General features: G+C 53.0%; 1 protein-coding gene across 1 annotated transcript in view; it reads left to right on the top strand.

The window, feature by feature from the left end:
• The first annotated feature begins 274 nt into the window (after positions 1-274).
• LOC115914737 (gamma-aminobutyric acid receptor subunit gamma-4) overlaps positions 275-25567 on the top strand; it is a 35839-nt gene continuing 10546 nt past the window's right edge. Inside the window, exons 1-3 of the mRNA XM_030967445.1 lie at positions 275-397; positions 6300-6448; positions 6634-6701. Of these exons, the coding sequence (XP_030823305.1) occupies positions 342-397; positions 6300-6448; positions 6634-6701 (273 nt within the window). The 5' untranslated portion in view covers positions 275-341. The remainder of the gene's footprint in view (positions 398-6299; positions 6449-6633; positions 6702-25567) is intronic.

Raw genomic sequence — 25567 nt, 5'->3', positions numbered from 1 at the left:
GAGCGGGCGCTGCTCGCAGCAGCTGACGATGCTCGCTCCGCGGCAGATGCGCCTCTCGGTGCTGCTCAGCCCCCCCGGCGGCGGCGCTCAGCCCCGGGGCTGCGGGGGAGGCCGGCCCCGTTGCGGGGAGGCAGGAGCCGCCGCCAGCCCCTCCCCGCCGCCGCCCGGAGCAGGAGCGATGCCCAAGTTTGCGGAGCGCGGCCGGAGCGGGGGGGCGGCGGCGGGGCCGGAGCGCGGCGCTGCGGGCAGCGGGGGGCCCGGTCGCCGCCCCCGGCCCGGCCCCGCGCTGAGCCCCGCACGGCCCCGCGCCGCCCCCCGGGGCCGCCGCTCGCCTCGCAGAGATGCCCCGGACGGTGCTGCTGCTCTGCCTGGCCCTCGGGCCGGTCCTGCGCGCCAGGTGAGTGCCACCCCCACCACCCCCCCCACGCCCCCTCCCTACCTCAGTTTACCCGTCGGGGCAATGCGAGAGGAGGGGGTTGGAGTCGTAGCGTCTCTCCCCAAGCTCGCCAGCCCGGCTCCAGCGGGGATTTGGCACCTCCGTGCCCCCGGCTGTCCCTTCCAGAGGGTCCTGTAGCGGCAGCACCGAGTGCCCGCGTGTCCTCCCCACCCGGGCTCCCGCTCCGCATGCCGGAATGGAGAGGGCAGCCCGCTTTCCACCCTGCCATCGCCCCGCTGGCTGACCCTGCCGGGGCACCCTGGCATCACCCCGCTAGTTAACCCTGCCGGGGCACCCTGGCATCACCCCGCTGGTTAACCCTGCCGGGGGACCCTGCTGGGGGCCTGGCATCACCCCGCTAGTTAACCCTGCCGGGGCACCCTGGCATCACCCCGCTAGTTAACCCTGCCGGGGCACCCTGGCATCACCCCGCTGGTTAACCCTGCCGGGGGCCGAGCCCCTTCGGGGGTGCCCGGAGCAGGACCGGAGCGAGCTGGGCATCTCCGGGAGCTCCATCGGCCACCGGGGCATTCCCACGTGGAGTCGGGCTGGCTGGGAAGGAGCTTGGGTCCCCCTCCTCGCACTCCATCCCGGGACCCCGAAGCCCCCGCAGGGTGTGCAGCTTGGCAGCGGGAGGGCAGCGTGAGCTCCTGCCCTGCCCTGCTCTACAAGTTGGCCGCAGGTCGCGGCTCTGGGTGCCCGGTGCCAGCCCGGTGCCAGCCCGGTGCCCCCAAGGAGGCGAGCGGAGGCAGGGGCGGGCAGGTGGCAGTGCTCTCCCAGGGCCAGCCCTTCGTAGCGCTTTTCTGTAAACAGCGATGAAAGAGCCCACGCACAAGTTTCTCTTTCCATTTTTTTTTTTTTTTTTTTTTTTTTTTTTTTTTTTTTTTTTACGATTCCTAGCCCTGCTGATGAGTTTAATGGGTAGATGGGGAAAGAACATGTTGTCAGCAGATTGTTACCCCCAGGGCTTGGGGGAAGAGGGATTTTACTGGCTGAAGCTAATTGGCAGAATAAGCCGCCTTAAAGCCGATCAAATCCCATTACAGATGCAGCCAGGGACAGGGAGCATGAATCCTGCTACTAATGGTCTGCCCTGCCAATGCTTCCCGACCCCGGGGGTGGGCACAAACTCCATCCCTGCCATGGTCCTGCGTGGTTTGGCCTTCCCAGGGTCGAGGAGCAGGAGCTGCCCCGCTGCTCGTGCCCTGACACCCATCCTCTGCCGTGCCCTGGCACAAAACCTCCCGGGAGGGGATCCCTGCAGGTGCCAGGGGCACTGGAGGGCTGAGAGGGGGTGGATCAGTGCTGGTCCTGGTTGCTGCACCCCACCATCCCTGCAGAGCATTGCCACGAGACCTGCATCTCCAGAGGGTGAGTTGTGAGCTGCAGGATCACACGGAGGAGTAATTAAATGTATTCTATTAATGTATTCACATCCCCTTGAGCAGGAATGCTCACCCCACAGCCTCTCTTCTGCCCAGTGCCTCAAGCCTGCCTCTACCCTGAGCCCTGCTTTGCCAGGAGCAGTGGCTGTGGAGTTTTGGGGGTGGGCATGATGGAGTGGGAGAGGAATCCTGTGAGAGGAGAAAAAAGAGCAAGTTATACCAGGGTCTTGCTCTGCATTTGCTGTGTTTTTCCTGGGTGCAGTTGTGGAGGGTTTAAAATCTCCTCTTCCCTGTTCCTCATGGTGGGTGCTGGGGTGAGGAGCTCTGTGAACAGAGCTGTGTGTGTGAGCTCTTCTCCTGGTACGAGCAGCAAGACCCTTCCCCTGGCACTGCAGGGGCTGGATGCTTTCTGCCCGGTGATCCAGCACTCCCCAGAGGATGCCCCCAGCACAGAGGCTCATTCACCAGCCTCTCCCAGGGCACTGCCTCGGCTGGGACCGGGGCAGCTAGCTCTGAGCCCTGAGGGCAGGAAGGCAGGATCCCTGCACAGCATCACAGCAGATGCTGGGCTGGGCAGGTGGCTCAAACTGAGCACATTGGACCACTGGGGCTTCATGGAGTGTGTTGTCAGAGGTAGGAAGAGATGTGAGATGGGTTGGGGGCAGTTAGAGATCCCCATCCTTAAATCCTCTGCCTGCTTCTAATTCAGAGTCATCACCCCTGTGCCTACAACCCCAGGAGGCATTGGGATGGGTGAGTAAGGACCCATCAGCATGTGGTAATTAGAATTGACCACAGTGCTTTTTGACCAAGGAAACGTTGCTGTTGCGTTTTGCTGTTCTCTTTTCCCTGGGAGCAGGGGAGGATTTCAGCTGTGCTTGCAGCAGGGCTGGACACAGCCCGGGGATCTGCATCTGTGCTGGGAGCCTCCTGCCTCAGGGCCACCAGCAGCAGCACTGAGTAACAGTGGGTGTGCAGCCCAGCCAAGCACCACCAGCTGCCCCAGCAGGCAAGCAGCAGAAGTTCCTTCAAGGGCTCGTGGCTCTTGTTGTTCTTCCCCTGCTCCTGCCAAGGGAATGCCTTGGCACACAGCTTGGGCACGGGGGAAGGGGCCAGGCACAGCTCCTCAGGTGACTTTGCCCAGCAGTGTGTGTTTGGAAGCCTCAGCCAAACAGGTGTCTGCTTGAGGAAGAGGGAATCAGGGAGTGAGGCACGGCTCTGTCCTGCTGTAATGCCCAGGGAGAATTGTCCAACCTCATCCGCACATGTGAGCACATCCGAAAGGACACCTCCCTGCCGTGCCAGCCTCCTGCTCAGGGCACCAGCAGGAGCTGCCATGGCCCCAGCTCCTCTGTCAGGACCAGGGATTTCCTTGCAATGCCCCCAGTTCTGCCCTGCTGTCAGCCCCTGCCCACGCTGTGGCTGTGTCCCGGCCCCATGGCCCTGCTCTGAGGAGGGTGTTCTGGCATCTCAACATGCAGAGGTGAGGAAACACAGCTCTGCCTTTGCCCCTGGCTGCACAGAGACATATGAGAAGTGGCTGTCCCCTGTCACCAAGCCAGCTGCTTTGTGCCTGGAGACGGAGCTGCCAGGCCAGGCAGTGTTCACAGCACGTTGGGGATCTCTCAGGTCTGCAGTGTGACATTTCCATTAGCAGCTGGAGGGGGGATGCACATGTCACCTTAACACCTCTTCTCTGCAATGGATCTTGGGCTCTTCCCTTCTCAGTTTAAAGTGGGGCCACCAAGAAGAGAAACCAGGGAGGAGGCAGTGGCTTGCAATAGGGTGGTATGAGAGTTACACTCTCGACCAGAAAGGGCGGATGTGTGTCTGTGTGTGCACAGGCACCCAGAAAAATCATATTTTCTCCAGCAAAAGCTGGCTTGCTTATGCTAAGATGGTTTAGTATGGTTTAGTCGACTGGGATTAGCTGCATTAGCAAAAAGCATATTTTTGGTAGTGTCCCTGCATCTGTAAGAGGGATGTGACTCCCTGGAAATGCTACCCCAAGCCTTGGTGTGTTAATCAGTGACACTAAATGGGGGGAAACCAGAAGTCTGAGAGCAGGGCAAGCTCAGAGGGGGCTTGCTCAGCCTCCAAAGGGATGTTTCAATTTCTGCTGTAGTCTGACAGTTTCTCAGAGGATCAGGATTTTTGGCAGGGCAGGAAGATATGCAGAGTTCAGTGTTGGCAGGTGACTTCAAGTACGGTCAAGGGAACATGGAGAAAACATTTCAGTGCAGGAGGCAGCCTCCATCACCCAAAGCTCTGGCAGAAGGGTAACAGTTCAGATTGCATTTCAGTTTGCATTTTGGATTGCATTTTGGATTGCTTTCCCTCACCCTGAGCTGCGCTGCGGGCACATGCTCCTGGCAGGAGGGGGACCACCCCCGATGTGAGCCCTGTGCCACCCTGGGCTGGGCTGGCAGTGTCCCCTGTGCCCCTCTTGGGTGGGCTGGCAGTGTCCCCTGTGCCCCTCTTGGGTGGGCTGGCAGTGTCCCCTGTGCCACCCTGGCAGTGTGCCCCGTGCCCCTGCAGCTGCTGGCTGCTCGGAGCTCCCTGCCCGCCCGCCTTTGAGAGCCGGGCCAGGGCGCTGCTCGGATGGGGAAGCGCATCCTGCCAGCGCTGTTGAACGCTCCTTCAGCGTGGTTAGCAAGCGCAGCGCAACCCGACGGGAAACAATGCGCTGATGTAGCAACACCTAATGCGCGGCGGCAGGCAGCCCGGCCCGGGCGGGGGACACGTCCCGGCGCCCCCAGAGCTGCAAAGAGTTTTAAAGAGATCGTGGAAGCGAGTTTTGGAAGGGGAGCATCTGACAAATCGGCCGCAACGTGTCAATTTAATGCTTTTTCGACCCCTCCGAGTGCATCGGCCAGGCTGTGCCTCTCCAGGCGCTGGAGGGAGATGGGATCTGCTAAAAACGAGAGCAGGCTCCCGGTGCTAAAGTGATTTCAGCATTTATTATAATAAAAGAAAGGCCTAAAGCAGGGGGCCCCGGGCCGAGCAGGAGCGTTCCCATCGAGGATGGAGCAGCGCCGGCGCTGGGGCTGCTCAGCAGCGATGGCCCCGATGTCCCAGATGGAGCAGCACAGATTCAGTGGGTCAGAAGCCCCTTTTGATCCTGTTTTTTGTCCCTTTGGATTGGTTTCTTTTGGATCCTTCATTTGCATGCAGGTTTAAGGCGCTCGATTGGCCCATGACAGTTCTGTCCAGGCTGGCCCGTGGTGCACTGTACTGAGGTGTGTTATGGTACCTTGAGTACCCGATTTCTCATAAATACCCTTTTAACCTCTTTTACAATATAATAACCAAACTAACAGTACATGCTTAATGATCTATCAACTATTTTACAACAGTTCCTAAGCTACTTTTAACAGACCCGTGGTGCCTGGTTGCACCTCGGAGCTGCGAGGCTCCAGCTGGGAAGTGTCAGCGCGGTGACAGCTCCTGCTGAGAGACCCTCGCTGTTGCTGGAGCAGGTGACACGCTGCCCTGGCAGACGTGGAGGGGGCTGTGCTGGCATCCTCTCCCACACATGGCCGTGGCATTCTGGGGACAGCTTTGTGGATGAGATGCCCTGAGCAGTGGCAGGTGGTTACAATATCCCGGGTGACCATGTGGACCTAATGTAATTAGAGGGTTTAGGAAAACTCCTCTAGGAAAAGGGAGGGGTGGGAAAGGTTTAGAGAGGGCAGGTTTGAAAGGCAGCGAGAGAAGCTGTTGCTAAGTGGATGGTGTCCAAAGGATATGAGCTTTCCTTGCCTGGCTTGGAACTGGGAGATTGGGAAGATGGGGCATCCTTAAATGGGAGCTCACGCCACAGGCTGGGGAGGAAGGGTTGGTGAGTGCAGGGAATGGGTTGTGGCAGGTCCTGGCCTGGAGGCAGAGGAGTTTGCATAAGGCTTTAATTTCCAGGGATCTGTACAGGGCAGATGGCTGGCTTCCTGGCGTGCAGGATGCCTATGTGGTAGATTAGGACCTCTTTTCTCTGAAATGCATTTATTGCAAATGTCTTGCTCCCCAAAACCGCTGTTTTGTCACTGTCTCTTCCCTCAGAGGAAGCCTGCTTCAGGTGTCAGCAGCATTCAGAGTAGTGGAGGTATTTGAGGTGAACAGGCAGCTCTGGCAGCAGGAGCTGCTGGGTGGGATGAGCAGGAAGGCAGGGAAAGCAGGGACTGCCTCCCACACCTCGGGGATGAGCAGTGTGCCTCCAAAGGGAGCTGAGGAGGAGGTGAAGCACTCCATGCTAGTCTTTCCCCTGCGTGCCTGGTGACCCTGAAGTGAGCAGAGGTGCCAGGTTAGTTGTGCCTTCTTAGCAGTGTGGCTGAGAGGAGATCCCGGAGCTCCTCATGCTCTGCCTTTTAGCTGCACTGCATCCTCCTCCTTTGGTATCTCTGGAACACAGCTGTGCCCCTGTTCCCAGGGGGTGCCAGAGAGCTGCCACAGCCACATCCCTGCCCTTTTTCTCTCCTCCCCAGGTGTGAGAGCACAGAGGAATACGATTATGATTACCTCAGCATCAATAAAACCTGGGTCCTCACGCCCAAGGCACAGGAGACTGATGCCACGCAGATCCTCAACTCGCTGCTCAAGAACTATGACAACAAGCTGAGGCCTGACATTGGCAGTAAGTGTCCCCTGAAGCTCCCTGTGGCCACAGGTGGTGACCTGGCCTGGCCACAACCTGTGCCTGCTGTAGCTGGGATTTTTGTTGTGGTAGAGCCACGCTCATCCCAGATGTTCCCCGTGCCTTCATCCCCCTGCCAACGCTCCTGGCCCCAGCTGATGGTGCTTGTTTTCTTGCCTTTCCAGTCAAGCCCACGTTCATTGATGTGGATATCTACGTGAACAGCATCGGGCCGGTGTCTGTCATCCAGATGGTGAGTGCTGGTGTGCCTGCAGGGCACCGTGTCCCTCCCCACAGTGCCTGCAGGGCATTGTGTCCCTCCCTGCAGGGCACCGTGTCCCCTCCCCATGACAGTGTGAAGGTGGTATTGGCATGAGAGGAGATTTCCTTTCCCTTGGTCAGGGTGCTCTGACCTGCTGGGAGCTGGAGCTAGAGAGCCCTGAGCACCATTGATGGTGATTGCTCGTGTGCCTGCAGGGCACGGTGTCCCCTCCCTGGCAGGGCTGGCCCAGCACTGGTGCAGCTTGTGTCCTGCTGCCTAGACGTGGTGTGAAGGTGGTGTTGGCATCAGTGGAAGTTTCCTTTCCCTTGGTGAGGGTGCTCTGACCTGCTGGGAGCTGGAAAGACCCGAGCACCATCGATGGTGATTGCTCGTGTGCCTGCAGGGCACGGTGTCCCCTCCCCAGCAGGGCCGGCCCAGCACTGGTGTAGCTTGTGTCCTGCTGCCCAGACATGGTGTGAAGGTGGTGTTGGCATCAGAGGGGGTTCCCCTTTCCCTTTCCCTGGCCTGCTGGGAGCTGGAGCTGGAGAGCTCTGAGCACCATCCCTGGTGAGGAGCAAGGCTCTCGAGTGGCCTCAGTGAGCTCATGACCACTTGGGATGATGCCCTCTCTGGTCTCTGCTGGCAAGGGGTGGCAGACACTCCTGCCTGGTGGCTTTGTCCTCTCCTCCCTGGGAAGCGTGTGGGCACCAGGACAATGTGATTCAGGAGGACTGAGAGAGGTACCTGGAGATGGTTCCCATGGCAGTGTGAAATTTGGGTGCCCAGGCCTGGCCTGTGGTGCTGAGGGGCCTCAGCTCCAATGTTTCTTCTTCATGTGTTAAGGTGTGGCACCTTAGAGAGATTCCACCAGGACTGTGACAATTTCTCCTTATGGCTCAGGACCCAGCTGTACCAAGAGCTGTGAAAACACCTAACAGAGACACTATTTAATGAGGAGAGCAACTGTTGGCTATTTAATTTTCATAGGAAACTTCCTTTATTATTATTATTATTATTTTCCCTGCAAAGTCATCTTTTTTTCCTTTTCTAGCAAGGAACAAACCTGTGTGCTGTCAGGTTTTGAAAGACTTCTCCAGTCCATTGGGCAGTGAGGTCGAGGGGACAAAAGCAAGATACAGCCAGGACAATTTGGCTTTTTTTTTTTTTTTATTTCTCCCAATGCAAAACAGAGCAGGAACAAAACCAGCCCCCTTAAACGAAAAAAAAAAAAAACCAACAAAACAAACAAACCAAAAAACCCCAAGTTATTTTTACTTTCCAAAGTACATTTCCAAGGAACAAACCCCTCTGGGGATGGAGGGATGGTACAGTAGCTGAGGTACCAGTTCCACTCCAAGGAGCATTTTGAAGCAGCCCTTGTGGCTGCCGCCACGAGGATGTGCCCCTGGCAGCTCCTGCTCATGAGCCACCAGGTGGGCACTGGCTGGGCACCAGCTCACACCGTGAGGGCACCATCAGGAGGCCCAGCAGGGACGGCCTCGAGGCTCAGAATTTCCTTGCATTGCTCCAGCAAGCCCAGCTCGAGGAGCAGAACCACAGCCCGAGCTGGGTGGGTGTCACCCTCTGCTCTTGGGACTTCTGCTGCTCACAGTGACCCCGAGATACATTACAAAGTCTCTTTTCCCAGCCCGGCAGCTGAAGAAGGAGTCAGAATTCTTCCATTCTCCTTCTCAAGGTTGTTTATTGTTTCTTATCTATAAAATTCTTTCTCTGGCCTGCCAAGGTCTGTTCAGCAGGTCAGACAGAGGCACTCTGCCTTCCCCTGGGGCGGTGTTATCTTTTTATACTAAAAACTCCGTGTACATTATTTACCATAACTTCCCAATACCTATCACCTGTGTTAGGCAGTGAGCGTATACTCTAAACCAATACAAAAGTGCCAGCATCACAGCAGAAGATGGAGGACAAGAAGAAGAAGGAGAAAGGCTGGACAAGCCCAGATTCCTCCATCTTGCCTCCTGAACTCCCATTCTAAAAACCCCAAAAAATCTATTTTTCACCCTGTGACAAACTAATTATTATTCTACTCAAACTTTCATGGCTTGCAGATCCTCATATAAGGTTGGTAATTTTTTCCATGGGTGATAATCAAAGGCACAGGGTCTTGGGCTCTGTGCCAGGGTCTCTGAGCCCCCTGGCAGGGGTTTGAGCCATGCAGGACAGGCAGAGGGATGTCCTGGGTTCTGACACCCTGCCACGAGCCCCTGCAGCCCCTGGGGGTGTGGGGCCAAGGTGGCACAAGAGCAGCAGTGCAGGGGCTGCAGGTGAGCCTGCAGGTAGAGCACCAGGGTCATCTTACAGCTGGCTGCTCTATCTGCTTTGCACTGCCCAAGGATGTGCCAAGAAACCCACACAAAACCCAGAGCACATCCTCATCCTTCTCTTTCCCTCTTATCTGTTCCCACCACCCTTTTCCAGCCCTTTCCGCCATGGGAGCACTGCAGAGCCAGGCAGGTGCTAGCAGCAGAGAGTGGTTTCTAAAATCCACTCTGCATCCAGAGTTCATCTCTCCTCCTAAACAGGGATGCTGCTGCTAGGCTGGTTTCCTAAGAAACACAGCTTCTGCCATGGTGATGGGGATGTGGGAACGTGCGTGCGTCCATCCCAGGCTTGCAGCATTGTGGATCTGCTGGGCTAGCACCAGCCAGAAATGGCTGCAGGTACAGCAGCTTCAGGCATGTTCAGTATCTCTGGTATTTTTGGGAAAACAAGATGCCAGGCAGTGATAACAGCCACCCCCACCAAGGGGAAAAGCTGTTGTGTGAACTCAGCCCTTACTAGAGACCGGGAAATCCTGTGGGAGAGCTCAGCCCATGTGCTCAGCTCTTTCTGGAGTCACAAGAACCTTTTTCTCTTTGTGAAATGGGGCTCCACAAGTGCACAGGACCCCTGGAACTGCCAGCATCTGCAGGGCTGTGCTGGGGAAACTGCTGCCATGGGGCTGATGGACCCCTCTGCAGCCTTCCCACCGGAGGAGGGGATTGCTCCTTGTGGGAAGGGCCAGGGGCTGCTCAGGCAGGGAGGAAACTGCTCAGTTTGGGCAGTTTTGAGGGGTTTTGTTGCATCAGTCACAGCTGGCTGTGCTGTGCCTCTGAAGTGCCTTGGTGCTGCCAGTCCAGGGGTCCCCACGGGATCCCAGCAATCACCTGTGACCTTGAGACACCTCCATATGACATCTCCAGGGATATCTCTCCTTCCTTGTTCCCTTAGATAGCCTCTTAAGCTTGAACCTGTGATGCCCTTGAACTGTGAAACCTTTTCCCACGAGACTGAGGTGCTATTAAAGGTACTGAGGGCAGCTAGACCCAGGTCTGTCTGTCTGCACCCTGTATACTTCCCCCTGCTCCTGGGAGAGGCTGTGTCCTGCTCCATGGTCTCCTGAAGCAAGAGGAAAGGGCACTGACAAAGCTGCCACGGTGTCACCTCCAGACTTGGCTGCCTCACCCAGCTGTGTGGTGTTTGTTTGCTTTCCCATGCTGATGCAGTGAATTAAGTCATTCTGTGGGTCCTGCCAGCCCCTGGCAGGCTGGCATCAAACACACGATGGATGCTCTGTGCTGGGGACATGTCATTCCCACCCTGTCCCTGTTGGTACAGCTGCTCCCAGCCTGAGAAGCTGTGCCCTCTCCCAGGGGCAGGCCCATCCCATCGTGCCCCATCTTGCCTTGGAAATGTGAGGAAATGCACATTTCCAAGGGAAAGGAGCTAGAACTTGTCTCAGAGCTAGATCTCTCTTGAGCCCACGGTGACATTTCACCGTGTCACAGACAGAGAGGCTTGTGTAGGCTGGAAGGGCCACTGCAGGGGAAATGTCCCATTGATCTCCTTTACGTGCATTGCCATGACAGTGCCTTATGTAAATATTTCTCTCTCACATGTGTAGAGGACAAAAAACCAAGTTCTGCTTTTCAGAGATACAGCAGCATTGCTGTGGCTGTTAGCCTGGACCCCTGTGGCCTATAAATCTGCAGCTGGAGGCCACAGGATGGAGTAGGTTCCAACTCCAGCAATCTGGTTTAAATCCTGGTCTCCTGTGATGCTCACCCTCAAAGGGTTAATGTCTCACTGCTGTCTTCATCCTGCTGGTGCTCTGTCAGGGATTGGAAGCTGGTCCTGCATAGCCACTGCCCAGCCTCCAAATGATAAATCACGTCAGGATACAAAACTGATTCCGGTCCTTAAAAATGAATAGGTGATTTGAAAATGCCCCGTGCTGGGTGTGAATTCTGCATTCCCTCATCAATCACTTGTCATAAATAACATTAACATTCAGGAGTCAGCAGAAGGTGGGCAGCTTTGGAGCAGGAAGAAATGTAAAGTGATTTCCTGATATCTTTTGGACACCAGAATGGCAGCCTTGTCTCCGGTTTATGTGGCTGAGCAGATTTTATTCTGAAAAATATTCAGAATATTCTATACCAATTGTATTCCCTCTTTCTGATGGAAAAGACCCTCTGTACTCTCCAAGGACAATGTGGCAGTGACCAGAAGCAGAGCTAGAAGGTGGTTCAAGGACAGGAGGTGGGACAGGGGGAAAAGTGGCACCATCAGGTTCCGCAGCTCTTTACCCCAATCACTGCATGGGCTGGGATTTCCTCCCCAGCCCCGTGAATCTTTGGGTGGGATTGGGGCACTCAGCACTTCTCAGGGCGGTGGGAAGCTGTGCTTACACCATCAGGGGAAGCATGCACTGGGCCATGAGCCCCTCCACTGAGCGCTGGCCAGCAGCCCCTGGAGCCCAATGAGCTATCACCCGTGGTGCTGCAGTTCCCAAGCTGTGTCTGGAGCTGGATGCCCAATTAGATTCCCATTGACACAGTGCTGAGGTGTCCCTGGCTTATCAGAAGCTCAGCCTGATGCAAAGCCCTGCCTTCATTCTCTGAGCATGTTTGTGGGAAGAGGTGCCAGGGAGGAGACTTTGGGTTCAAATTTTTCGCTGACTGGTTGTTTGCCGGAGGGATTTGTTCCTGGTTTTGTTTTGTAATGGTTTTATTGCTATAGATTATAGCTTTAACTGGTGTCAAGGGCACCTAGAGCTCTGGATCACCTTCCTTTAGGGATGCTTAACTCTCAGGAAATGAAAGTAAAGCAAGTGCCAGCTATTGGGGCTGAGTGTCTCAGTCCTGAGGACGTCCCTGAAGTGTCCATGAGGGACAGCATGAGTGAGAGGGGCAGAAATGCTTCTCTTCTGAGCTTGGGGGTGGAGCAAGTCTTTCCCAGAGCTTTTCAGATTCCCCCCAGAGGCCAGAGCTGAATGTCCTTTTCTTCCTTTCTTACACAAAACTGGGCATGAGGAACCAGACTGAGAGTATGGTCCAGACACTGTGGCAGCCTCCTGGCAAAGGTGAATGGAGACATTTCAGTCATCCTTGGTTACCTGCTTCAGGTGCCTGGGATCAGAGGCACTGCACCAAGGGCTGGTCTGGGTGACGAGGACTCCTCTGTTTGCTGTGTGTGAGGAGGAGATGCCCTTGTGTGCCAAATTTTGTAGCAAAACAGAATGACAGCCCTTCTGCTGGTGTTGTACACCACCTCAATCTCATTACTTAACGATAATAAAGATGGAAAGAGCAAAATTGGCCTCCATCATTCAGTTGGGGCCAGGTTCTGCTGCCTGTGATTCCAGTGGGCTTTCTGAGCTCCTATCTCCATTGTTACAGCAAATTGTTCTCTTATCTCTGCCTGTGAGTGGGGGGCTGGAACCTGAAGAAGGTGATATGTCCAAATACAAGTGTTGGCTTTTCCTTCCTTGCCTCCCTAGGAAGGAGAAGCTGCACACTGTTAAATTCATAATGCTCTGCTTTTCTACATTAGTTCCCGTGCAACACACTCACGAAATTGAGAGTGAAGAACATATTTTCCCACATCTGGAGTACTGCAGAAAGCATTTAATAGATTTGCACGTAGGGTGCATTCGTGGAGATGCTGTGAAAAAGGAGGAGGAGAGGGAAGAGGGAAAAGTTTATTCGTTATCAGCTGATGAATAATTAATTTACAAACATTGTCTTGTTAAATATAAATTAAATCCTCATTTGACACACTTTATAATTTAGAAGTATAAGCCCAGCATGAATGAAGAGAACCCCCCACTGACTCCTTTCATGTAAATCCCGAGGAGGCAGGGAGGGAGGCTTGGCTCTCAAAGTTAAAGCTGACAAGGGCTGGCACTTAGGAAGGGGGCGATGCGACAGAGAGAGCTTGGGGACCTGGGACAGCTCCAGAGAGAGCTTGGGGACCTGGGACAGCTCCAGAGAGAGCTTGGGGACCTCGGGCGCTTCATCCTGGCTCGTGGGGAGATGGCTGAGCGGGCCAGGGAGGCAGTGGGTGTCTGCAGAGCCCTTCTCCAAGGATTGCTGCTGCCCTCAGAGCTGCAGGTGGCTGAGCTCGGGATCACAGTCCCCGCCTGATCACAGAGAGCAGCGAGGCAGCAGCTGCTTGGGAAGGGCTGAGCTCCCCCAGCAGCAGGAGCAGAGACCCCCGAGAGGGGAGCAGGGCTCTACAGGAGCTAAGCCAGCCTTGCAGAGAGCCCTGGGGCAGTTGGAGGCTGGGGAAGCTGAGCCACATCCCAAAAAGTGCTGTTAAAGCAGCTCCTGTGACAGCCCCGCTGTCCCGCTGCAAGGCTTGGGTTAATTCCTTCCTTTCTCCCTGAAAGACAGGGAAACCAAGACCAGGAATAATTGTATGGCTCTGAGGAACACTTAAGTCTTGATTATACTTAGCTTTGGCTGCTTTGGAATAAGTAGGAAGGAAATGAAATGAAAATGGCACGCTGTTTAAAATGCTCCGCTGTGTTGCTCTGGAGCACAAGATAAGCCTATAGGTAAAGGAAATTTGCTACCTCCCCCCTCCTTCCCTGATAATAATAGGTTCCAGCAGTTGCACAGCACTTCTCAACTGAAAGGACTTAAAAATCCTTCACAAACCATCTGTCTGGGAGGCAATAGCCCAGATGCACCCACTTTAGGGTGGATTGCAGTGCCCAAAGCACACCGCAGTGCTCTGCCAAGGGTTGGCCGTCAGCATGAACCTGCTGGGGTTCTGCAGGACACACTCAGGGGCTAGCCTGGGTTTTGGTCCCTGATGACGACGTGGATCACAGAAATTTAAAGTGTTGGGAGGTGGTGTTGTTCTCTAAGGGCCCCAGTGCTTTTTCTGGCTGTTGTTTTCCGTGCCTGAGTGATGGCTCGGGGCTGTGCCGCATTTATTGCGTCTTCAAAATCCTCGTGTGCTTGGAGAGTGCTCACATCTCCTGATTCCTTGATGCTCAGGAGCAGTCACTGTCCCTCATGCTGGTGTTCACAAAGCACTGAGGTCGGGTACAGAAGGGCAGCATTTCTCCTCATGGAAAGTTTGTCTTTCCCTGCAAAAGCCCCCCTCAGGCCACTGAGAAATGACACCAACCACGTGTGACTTGGACAAACCACTCTGCAACTAAAGGTCTAATGAAATAAATAAGCTGCTCCCATCCTAAACATATCCCAAGAGCTTCCAGAATTGTCAAAGTTTGCTTCCAAAACGGAAAAGAGATGATTTATTCACTATGAATAATTCAGCCAGCTCCTTTTATTATCCAGAACATACACTAATCCCCTCCAGATATTTTCTGTGTGACATCCATGTTGGTATTTTATTTACAGGCTGTGCAGAAAACTCAAGGAGTCTGTTATCAGTGAAAAGCTGGAGGTTTGCATCTGAAATTTGGAGCTAAATAAAACCTGAAAATCTGGACAGTGGCCTCCTGGGGGCAGGGAAAGAGCTTTTCCTCGGAGACATTTCTGGAGAGCAAAGCCCTAAAGTTAATTAACATCTGTGCTCGCAGCCTGGTGCTAAATGGGGAATGTGGCTGTACTTAAAGGTTTCTTAAACTGCAGCATCAGTGCTGGCACACAGGTGCCTCCCGCAGCCACAGCCGGGGCAGCCTCTGGCCCTGGGGCAGCGCGGGATAAATCAACATCCATAATGAAGTAATCGGCTCTTGTAAATTCCTTCACGGATCCCATTTCCGCCCTTCTGCTGGCAGCAATGACTCAATCCCTCATTCATTCCGTGCCAGCCTCTGGAGAAAACTCGCATTTCTTCAGCTGGGCTGAATGCAGAAGGGATTTGCTGGCCCTGAACCTGTGCAGGCAGCCTGGGAAGGATGCACCAGTGGCACCCAAGGAGCTGCTGTGCTCGCTGTGCCTGACCTGAGAGCATAATGGCTGTGGGGTCAGAGAATTCCTGCAGGATTTGGCCCATCTCCTCCCATTTCCCACACCACTCAGGATTTCCCATGCCTGGCTCTACTCCTGGGTCAGGGGTCTCATCAGCCCCTCCAGAAATCTCAGCCCTCATTCTAGAGAAGCTGCAGACTGTACAGGGGAAGCTCACCAGACTGAATGCCAGAAAGATGGTCTCTTTAACACTCAGGGGAAACTGAACATTCTCCAGTAGTGATGTAACAGATTCAGAGGTGAAGAAGGAAAGCAAAGGCTGAAAAGTCTCCTCACCCTTACCCACAGGAAACCTTTCCTACAGTCTGGGGTCACAGCAGCTGCACCCAGACCCCTTTCCAGATGTTTCTGCCAGCAGTGGGGCTTTCTGCTTGGTGAAGGGCCACAGGGCCACTTTTCAGTGACCAGGGGAGTGTCCTTGCTGGGGTCTGGCCCAGGCTGGAGAGATGTCCCTGCCCTGGCCACCCTGGCTGCTGGCTCTCAGCTTGGCAGGCCATTAAAAGAGGTTCTGCTGTGATGGAGAGGCTGCCCCGCGCTGCAGGGCTGCAAAGCTGGTTGCACCACAGCTGTGCGGCCATCACTGCAGGGTGGGCACAATTGACCTGCAGGGCATGCAAAGCACTGGTTCCACCCCAAAGGTGATGCAGAGGCTGCATTGGTGCAGGGTGGGCACACAGCTGTGCCCACAGGCCCTGCAGGGCATGCAAAGCACTGGTTCCACCCTCAGCCACCCAGAGGAGCTGCCCTGCAGATGCCCAGGCTGTGCTCATGGACAGGGCAGGAGGCTCTGTGTGATCCAGCTACTGATCTGTGCTCTGACCCTCATTAAATTGATTCTTCCAAGTCAAAGGGAGAGCTCTGCTGTGTCAAATTTGACAGATATATGGACTGTGAGCTGTACCAATAGCTGTCACTCACTGGGCTGAATGATTTTTAGGCAGAGTTGATTTATTTGAACGGAAGGCCTTAGATGTCTCTGCAGGAGAGGATGGGGCATTTCAGGTGTGTGAGAATCAAGCCCAAGAGCTGGTCAGAGGCCAGGGTTTGAGGCCAAGGTTTCTGGTTGAGGGCAAACAGCAGCATCATAGGAGAGATAGGCTCATTCTCCCCTCCCACTTGGGACAAATAGCCAGAATTCTTCAGCATTTCCAAGGAGAAATGTTCAGGGTTCAGGGACAATCAAAACATTTACATTTGGTTTCATCAGATTGTTTTGATTTGCTCTTCATATGGTGATAAATTCTGTCCTGCATAAGTAAAGCAAGAAAATGAGTATTTGGAAATAAACGTCAAAGTGAAGTGCATCAACTAGATAAGGGTAAAACGAAATATTTTCTTAGCTTGCTGAAGAAAAAAGAAGTTTTTGAATGAAACGATAAGGTTGAGGTAATTCATTTTAGGGTTTGACAATTTTAATTTATTTTGAGCAAAACACCTTTTTTTTTTCCAGTAGAAATCAGTTCTATTTATTTCCATGCATTCCCAGATGAAGCCATCCTACCATTTCCCTTAAAAGGCTGCTGTGAAATCTGCCTGCTATAAATGTGTCTCAAAATGGAGACCATTTCTCAGAATTCAGTGGTTGTGGGTGACCATAATCAATATGCTTCAAGGACCTCTTCATGCCTCGCTGCTAAAAGCAGAATATTCTGATTATTGCATCCCATCTCCATGCACAGGAAGGGTTTAATTGCCCGTGGTACAAATTGGAAGTGAGAAGCCAGCATGAGCCTTCCTGGGGCTTTGCTTCTCCTCCCATCTTTTCAAACTGCCCTGGTGTCTCTGTGGCTCCAGCTTGGTGAGATGTGGTCAGTGGTGGGCAGGTGGACGCTGCAGCCATTTCACACCAGCACTGCCCCACCAACTCCCAGTCCCCAGCTTTTCATAGCCCCAGAGGGATCCTGCTGGTGGGGGGAATAAAGGGGCATGATGGCTGGGGACCCTGGCATAAGCCTTGTGTGCCCATCTCTACATCCAGAGAACCTCACGGTGAGGATTTGGTGTTCGTTCCCTGACCTGCAGCTGGAATTTGTGCGTTTGTTCCCTGACCAGGAACGGCTCCAGCCATCTGATCAGCTTTGTTCAACAGGGGAATTGCAGGTGCTGGTAAAGGCTCCCCCCTGAAGGCAGATGCCCGTGGGAGGTGTGAACCAAAACACTTGGGAGTGTGGGTGGGGAAACACCTTGTCTCCATGTGGCTGGGGAACAGGGGAGGTCACAGTGGGGATTCTCCAAATGCTGGAAGCTTTGTTTCTGACAGTTCCCCTCAATCAGCTTCTCTCTCCCTCCAAATTTGCCACCTGTGATGCCTCCCACAGCAGACTGTGGCCTTTAGTCTGTCATTCTCCTCCACAGCCACCCAGAGCCACCTCAGCAGTGTTGTAAAGGCAAGGAGAGGAAGCAGAGCAGCACGGGAGAGGAGTGGGAAAAGCTTCAGGGAGTTGGGTTGGTTGTTCAGCCATACCTCAGCATTTCTGCTCTCACAGCCATAGGGGTGAAGTTAAGCTGATAACTGGGTGATCTTCCTTTGGTTCTTGAAAAGAAAAGCTGAAGGCAGAGAGACCTGTAACATTCATGGCAAACCATTTCCTTCCATGGCCTGGCATGTCCAGGGATTGCAGCCTTAGTCTCTCACAAGACTCTGTACCTTGTGGGAAGGCACAAAGGACCCTGGTTCCTCTCTCTGGACCAGCAAGATGAAAGTACCTCAGTATTTCTGCTCTCACAAAAGCCAAGTCCAGGCGCTGGAATTTGGTAAGGAGCAGTTAAAGATGTGCTGTCCAGCTCCCAGGAACTTTGGACTAAGCCAAAGATCCCAAATTGTTTGGTTCCTTTCTGTGTGATTCTGGGATATACAAGATCTGCCTGAGTATTTCTTACACCACTGTATAGAAAACAGAGACTTTATCTTTATCACCACTTCCCAAAGATGTTCTAAAGTCATTGAGGGGAGCTGGGGAAGGTCGAGTGGCTGACTCTCAAAGGAGGCATCTACAGCTGGCAGAGGCTGTACAAAACAGTTGGGAGAAGGAAAAAAAGGCTGGGAATATCAATCCCTCATTTCTGAGGAGAGTGGTTTGCACCCACCAGGTGCCAGGGGAAGTGAGCAGCCCTCAGGAGCAGCAGAGCTCAGCAGGTCCTGCTGGCCCAGGGCAGGTGACCTGACTGCCAGATGGCCTCCCCACTTGGCCTCAAGTGTGGATTTGTGCCTGGAGAGGGGAATCAGCTGCCCTGGTAACCCTTCTGCAACAGCACTCCTGCTGCTCTGCCCTCCCAGTGCCCGACAGGGGAGGCAGAGAGAAATTGTTCTTTTTTTTGTAACCTGATTAGTTTCTCCCAGCTGCTCTCCACAGCCTGGTGCTCCCTTCAAATCTCATTAGGGCTGGGCTGTGATTGTGTGGTGGCTTGAAAAGAACTGCAAAAGGAAGAACAAAATGAGGCAGAGAGGAGGAATATCAAGGAGCTGGCAGGGCAGGAAGAGAGAGGTGGTAAGCACAGCAAGGGGGCATGAGAGACAGCATGAATCAGATTTCCTTGAAAGAGTTGGTGAAGCAGAGCACTGATGGTGAAGAGTACACTGTTCCCATCTCCTTCTTCACCTGTGGCTGGGAGAGAATGGTGTCAGGAGTGAGGATCTCTGCAGAGCACACAAACTGCTCCCCTTTTGTGAAACCAGAACTTTCTCAGATGGTTTGAATGTCCTTTTTTTACCTTGAGGGTGACAATCAGACAGGGATTTATACAGGTGGTTTTTCTCCTGGCCAGTGCAGGCATTTCCATAGCATGGGTGGCATCCCAGGGACTGGGGTGCACGGACCTTTCTCAGCCCAGGTCTGGGCTCTGCTGGATCTTCTCAAGGTGCTGCCAGCAGAGGTGGTTTGCCAGAGCTCAGTGTTTGTTGGGAGGGAGTGAGTGGCTCTCACAGAGCAGGGCTGCAGCAGCTGCTCCCCAATCCTGGGCAGTTCTGCACTGCCCATCCCAGGGTTTCATTTTAGTCACAGTGGGTGGCACGGGAATGGGAAATGCAATTAAAGAAATTCCAGCTTCTCATCTGAATCTTGTCAAGCTGTTCTGGGGGAGCAGTCCCAGGGAGTTAAATGTATGCAGTGAGAAGGTTTGTGTTCCAGCCCTTCCCAAGGAAATTTCCTTTTGTCTCCTCAAACACCCCATGAGCCAGAAGGACAGATGAAAAACAGCACTTGCCCAAAGTGTAAAATATTCTCCTCCAATTATCCTATGTTATCTCTGCTGCTCTGCCCTCACCTCTTCTCTTTCCCCACCTGCTTTCTTCTTCTGCACAAAGTTCCTTTAACATTGTGGGGAGCAGTTAAGCATTTAGCAGTGAGGTGTGGCATGAAGACAAGACTTTGGACAAACCTGCCTTTGCTCTGCCCAGGTATTTTGTGGAAACTGGGCTGCATCTTTATTTGCATCAGAATTTCCACGTGACTTTGCACCTAGAGCAGGTCCTCTCCTGAGAGTGGAGGGAAAAAAATCAAGCTAAAAGGAGGTGGCTCCTTCCCTGAGGTGCTTTGTGTAATATTTCAGTGTTCAGTACCTTCCCCTTTAATCAATTCTGCCCCATCTGCATAGAGCATCCCGTGTCCACATCTCTGCCTTTTCAGTAATAACCTCATCGGGGACAGTGAGGACAGACTTGTGCTTCTGCAGAGCAGAGTCTGGCTGATGTCATGTCTGGCCTCAAGGACTTTCCTCAGTCCTCTGGGTGATGGCTGTTAACAGATGCTAAAACACACACACGTGCAGCTCTTGTGCCCCTGGGGCTCACACGGAGAGCCCATGGAAGAAGGAATGGGCACCCTGGGGCTGCCTGGGAGGAGATAACATCACTGCAGGGCAGGAGGGGAACATCTCTGAAGAAAGCATTTGGGGTGGTTGGCTGTCAGGAGTGTAAAACCTGCCTTGTAGATGTGCCCACCTGCACATCCACGGCAGCAGGAAGGAGCAGAGGAGCAGAGGAGCAGGCAGATGGGGCTCTCAGAAGGCAGCACAGGTTTGAAAGCCCTGTCCAGTTTCCATCTGCCAGCTCCAGGGGTGAGCAAGCCGTGCCTGGGGGAGTTTGCAATTGACAGAGCAGCATTTATAGCATGACTTGTTTGACAGCTCCTGGCACGAGCACAGGACATGGAGATGGTTTTTAATAGCACATTTGTATTAAAAAAAAGAACTCTGTTTCATCTGAGATTCCCTGGACAGAGGCAAAAGACATTCAGGCAAGGACAGCACTGCCGGTGCTGCTGCAGAAGTGAAACAGATGGGAAGTTCAGTGTGTCACCTTGAAAACACAGATCATCCCAGCTCTGCTCCTGCTGTCCTTGAGAGTTCCCCCAGCCACTCCAGCACCATGTCCAGAAATCTCTCTGGGGTCTGATTTAGAGGGAAGAGAACCTTGGAGGTGGAATTAAACTTATATTCGTATTATTCTGGTCGTTGTGTTGCAGAGACAGATCTCACCCAGAGCAGGGCCATGGAGGTGGCCACAAGTGAGATGTCCCACACTGCTAATGGGAGAGCTGGGAGAACCTGGCACTGCCCAGGCAGTCCCTGAAGTGGTCAGTGTTGGGCACAGCACGTGCTGTTGGTGCCTGTCCCCTCTGCTGGCTGCCCACACGTGTCATGCCCAGCAGCATATCCCTGCCCACCAGCTGGGGGAACAGCAAGGGGTGCATTCAGATGTCAAGATTATTCTAAAATACAGTTGTCTTATTTGGGTTGTTTATTTAGTCTTGAAGGCATCTCCAGACTTTTTAATATCGTAGAATGTGTTCCCTGGGATGTGGAGACTCCTGTGTGGTGCAAACCAAGATTTGTCTGAGATGTTTGCAGGCTGGGAGGGTGTGTGGGGTGTCCTGGAGAGGAAAATGCTCACCTGGGCAGGGCTGGACATGGTGAGCACAGAGTGTCCTACCAGCCCTTGAAAAGAAAACCACCCCATTTCTTGGTCTTCTCCAAGAAAGAACTTCTGAGAATTCCCTGAATGGCAGCATCCCTGAGATGCCTGTGACATTTGCTTTGCTTGGCTGTGTGATTGGCAGCATGGCCATCACACCCACGTCAGAGCACCTGAAATGCTGTCCCTGCTTTATTGGACTGCAGCGAGGGATTTGCTTGGAGGTGAAGAGGGAAGGGAGCTCTGTGAGTAAAAACAAATATCAGAACAATGAAAGCTAGAAAGTGACTGTCTAGGAGATTAATCTCTCAGCCCCAATGTTATTTAGGGTTTTTCACAGAGTATTCTGAGTTGGAAGGGACTAAACTATCTCTCCAGCAGAGGGAAATTGAGGAAGGTGTTTCCAGGTCTCTGAGCCCTCTGTTCAGAGCTTTTCTTGTTGCTGTTGAATACAAGTGAAGTTGCAAAAACCACATTTAAAAGTTCATTTTATCCTAATTCATGAGGCCATTTATGACATGTTTGTCTCATGGCTTTGTTCCTCTCTTTGGCATTTACCAGAAAGCTGAGCTCTTAATTCAGAAAAAGCAGCTCATAAATGGAACAGAGGAACCAGAGGAACCACAGGGTCCCAGCCCCTCTGCTTCCCACTAATTGCACTCTTGAGAGGGGTCAGCTGAACTGAGCACACAAACTTGATAAAAGCCATTTGGAAAGGATGCTTTGGCAGAGCCCAGCTGTGTTTGTTTGGTGTGTAAGGTAACCTGAAAACACACACTGTTCACTTCAAATCTTGTCATGCAAACCCTGGGAGTTTAAGCTGTTGTTCTGAAACTCAGCAGCCCGAAATTACATTTGCTCTGAACCCAGGGTGGAACTTGGTCCAGAGCAGAGTTCCTAAAGCCAAATCTGCCTGGGAATGTGGGTTGATTCCCCATCTGTGAGGGCAGAGCAGCAGAGATAACCCCAGGAGCAGAGAGAACCCAAGCAGCAGGGACAACCCAAGGAGCAGAGAGAACCCAAGGAGCAGGGACAACCCAAGGAGCAGAGAGAACCCAAGGAGCAGGGACAACCCAAGGAGCAGAGAGAACCCAAGGAGCAGAGAGAACCCAAGGAGCAGAGAGAACCCAAGGAGCAGGGACAACCCAAGGAGCAGGGACAACCCAAGGAGCAGGGACAACCCAAGGAGCAGGGACAACCCAAGGAGCAGAGAGAACCCAAGGAGCAGGGACAACCCAAGGAGCAGAGAGAACCCAAGGAGCAGGGACAACCCAAGGAGCTGGCCTCAGGGTAGCAAACAAGACCAGCTCCCAGCTCCTCTGTGCTGGGGACAGGCTGATTTCTGAACAAGTCTCTTTTCTTTTGGATTGAAAATGTTTGGGGTTTTCTTAGAAATTACTTTTCACACAGCAAGGTCGTAGCTTTTGAAAACTGAGAGGCTTTGAGAGCACAATAAAAATCTTTTTGTTGTTATTTTTTTCTTCCAATATGAAATGCCCCCATCAGTTCCCCATCCTTTTATTTCTCACAATTGTTCTTTTACTGAGAACCATTCTTTCCATTGAATGTTTTCAGGTCATGCCATTCTCAGGAACTGTGTTTCCACCAGCATCTGTGCTGCCCACATGAGGAAAAGCAGGTCTGATCAGGGGTGTGCAGCAGTGCCAGGTGATGGCAGTGCCCCAGGGCCAGCAAGGACACTCAGCCAGCAGAGGACACGCTGCAGGGCATCCCTCAGCACAGGATAAACTCATGTGACAGCATTTAGGGCAGGCAGCCCTCTGGGTTTGCCTCATGGGGAGTTGGATTTGTTATTCCATGACTGAAATTTGATGTAATATTGCATGCGTGCCAACATGTGTGTGCTACCCCACGTGTGTGATCCAAATGGTGTGGCCAAACTGTTAAAGCAATTCCTCCTTCCTTCGTTAGCTCCTTCTGTTAAAGCCACTAAAAATGCCTGTGCCTTCACAGAGGAGTTAACAACCTCCATGTGCTGCACAGCAGATGGTGCAGTAATGGTGGGGGCGTATTTTACAATAACCCTTTTCCACATGGGGAAATTGAGGCATTGAGAAGTCTCTTTCTGATGGCTGAGTGTCAGGGGCAGAGAAAAGCTACAGGGGTGCAGGAGATGGAGAAACAGTGCCCTGACTTGTAGGGGTTGAGTTCATCCTGTCAAACTCCAGCTACTCAGCTTTGATCAGTGGACTCTCCCAAGGTCAGGAAGAGTTTATTCTTAATATCTTATTAAGAGGTATTTCCATAACACAACCTGGACTGCTTCATGTTGAGATCCCCCTCCAGCAGTCCCTAAAAGCTGTAGGAACCCCATGGTGAAGCACCTCCTGTTTTAATCACCTTGGCAGATGCCTGCAGCTAAGTGGGATCTCAATGACACCCAGAGAGGGGTCTGAGCACCATCCCACAGCTGATCAGTGCAGAACCCCAGCCATGCAAGGCTCCTCAGCATCACTGGGGGTTCCTGGTGGGAATGGGTGCTGAATTCTTCAGGAGCTGTTGTGGTTTAGCCCCAGTGGGGCCACACAGCTGCTCACTCACCCAGCAGCATGGGGGAGGAAGTTGGAAGGGTGAAAGTCCTCCCAAAGGCCACAGCACTTTTGTATAAATCTTGCCTCAGATAATTCTGAGAGAAAATACATTTGTAAATGCCAAAAACTCCCAATGGGCTCCCTACAGGGAGGCAAGGGAGCCAGCTCAGCTCCTAAGTTCTGCCTCGTGAGTAGCTGTGCTAATAATAGCCCCTGAAATGAGATCAAACCACAGGACAGTGACAATAACAGCTCAGATCCTTTACAAGAGCTGAATGACTTGTGCGCCACACCTTTTGCAAAGGCTGGCTATGAATGGCACAGGAGGAGCTCTTTAATGCTGATCCCTCCTGAAAATCTGGGCTTGACAACAAATGCTAAGCCCCTGGGATAGCTGACCCTCCACTCTTGCAGAGTGTTAGCATGGATTATCCCAGACTTGAGTGCTGAACTTTAAGGCAGGACACAACTGAGCAGCCAGCCCAGAAGTGAGATGTCACCAGTGCCTCCAGTTGGGAGTTAAACACTGATAGTGACATCAAACATTAATTTATCACTGCAGTTTTGGTTGCTTTCTCCTACAGCAGAGATATTACTTAGGAGGAGCTATGTAAACTCACATGAACTCAAACAGGGCGTGCAGTGATGGGGGAGAATATGTCAAATATTGTGCTATTTTGGCCCCAATGCTGCGCCAATGCTACTTTTATTTCACATTTTTACATGTCTCCATCACCCTATATCCCAGCAGTACCTGGTGTGATCCTGTGGCCACATTTCTCTTCACAGAGAAAAGCAAGGCACAACTTCCCAAGGATTTTCTGGGAATCACAGCGAGGAACCTCAGAGAAAGCAAAAACAATCCTTATCTCATTTGCTGCTCCTGTTTGTGCCAAAGCAGAATGCAATATGGAGATTGTTTACCCAGAGTGATGGAGTTTTGTTTCCTTGGCCTGTCAGGGCCAGATGTGTGTGCAGACTGTGGGTCAGCAGACAGTCACAAGATTCTGGGCAGTTCAGTGCATTTGGGTGCTTGTGCAGATTCAGTGTAACATAGTATAGAATAATACAGTATAATACAGTAACTAATTAGCCTTCTGATATCCATGGAGTCAGATGCATCATTCCTCCCTTTGCTGGGGTTGCCCTGTATTTCCTATAAGATCCAGCAGATTCAGATGCTGGGATGGGCATTTCCTACATGATCCAGCACATTCAGGTGCTGGGATGGGCATTTCCTGTATGATCCAGCACATTCAGGTGCTGGGATGGGCATTTCCTACATGATCCAGCACATTCAGGTGCTGGGATGGGCATTTCCTGTATGATCCAGCACATTCAGGCGCTGGGATGGGCTTTTCCTACATGATCCAGCAGATTCAGGTGGTGGGATGGGCATTTCCTGTATGATCCAGCACATTCAGGTGCTGGGATGGGCTCCCCCAGCCCCTGGCTCTGGGCAGTGACCCTGCTGTGCACCTGGCTGTGAGAGCTGCTGCTGCCCTTAACTCTGGATCTGCTTTGAATGAACTGTGGAGGCAAAGCCACCCTCTGAACGTGCTGCACCTGTCCCCATTCTCCTCCTTGGACATCCTTTGGGACCCTGTCCCTGTCCCCTTTGCTCATTCCCATGTCTAACCAGGGTGAACCATCAGCCCGGAGAGCGACTCGGGGATGGCAAAATCTCTTCCCTCAGCACCTCATTCCTGTGCAAGGGACATGGCAGGGACCCATCACTCGTCTGTGCTGGCTGCCAGGGGAGGAGGATGGAGCAGGGCCCGTGCTGTGCCCCGCAGGACACGCTGTCCCAGGGAGTGCTGCAGCCATTCCAGCAGCGCGGCTGGAGGAGCCGCCTCTGAACGGGCAGCCAGGGGAGGATGTGCTGCAGTCATAAAAATTCCACCGAGAGAAATCAATAGAGGGAGGAGGAGAGTGAGAGGGAGGGATGGCAAAGTCAGACTTTCTTCATCTCTGCACACAAAGGAGAGGGAGGCAGTGGGGGTCGTGCGGGTTCAACAGCAGTGACAGGGACCAAAAGTCACGTCAGGAGCTCCCAGGAGCTGGTGACTGACTGCAGCATGCACTGGTGGGACTGGATCTGGGTCTGCTTCAGACAGCTGCTGAGTGCCAGACTTGTTCCTGCATGGCATTAATTAGCAC

This window comes from Camarhynchus parvulus, chromosome 4A, assembly GCF_901933205.1.
Source record: "Camarhynchus parvulus chromosome 4A, STF_HiC, whole genome shotgun sequence".
In the NCBI taxonomy this organism is placed as follows: Eukaryota; Metazoa; Chordata; class Aves; order Passeriformes; family Thraupidae; genus Camarhynchus; species Camarhynchus parvulus.
Note: the sequence above shows the minus strand (reverse complement) of the source record. Positions and strands in the feature narration are given on the sequence as shown.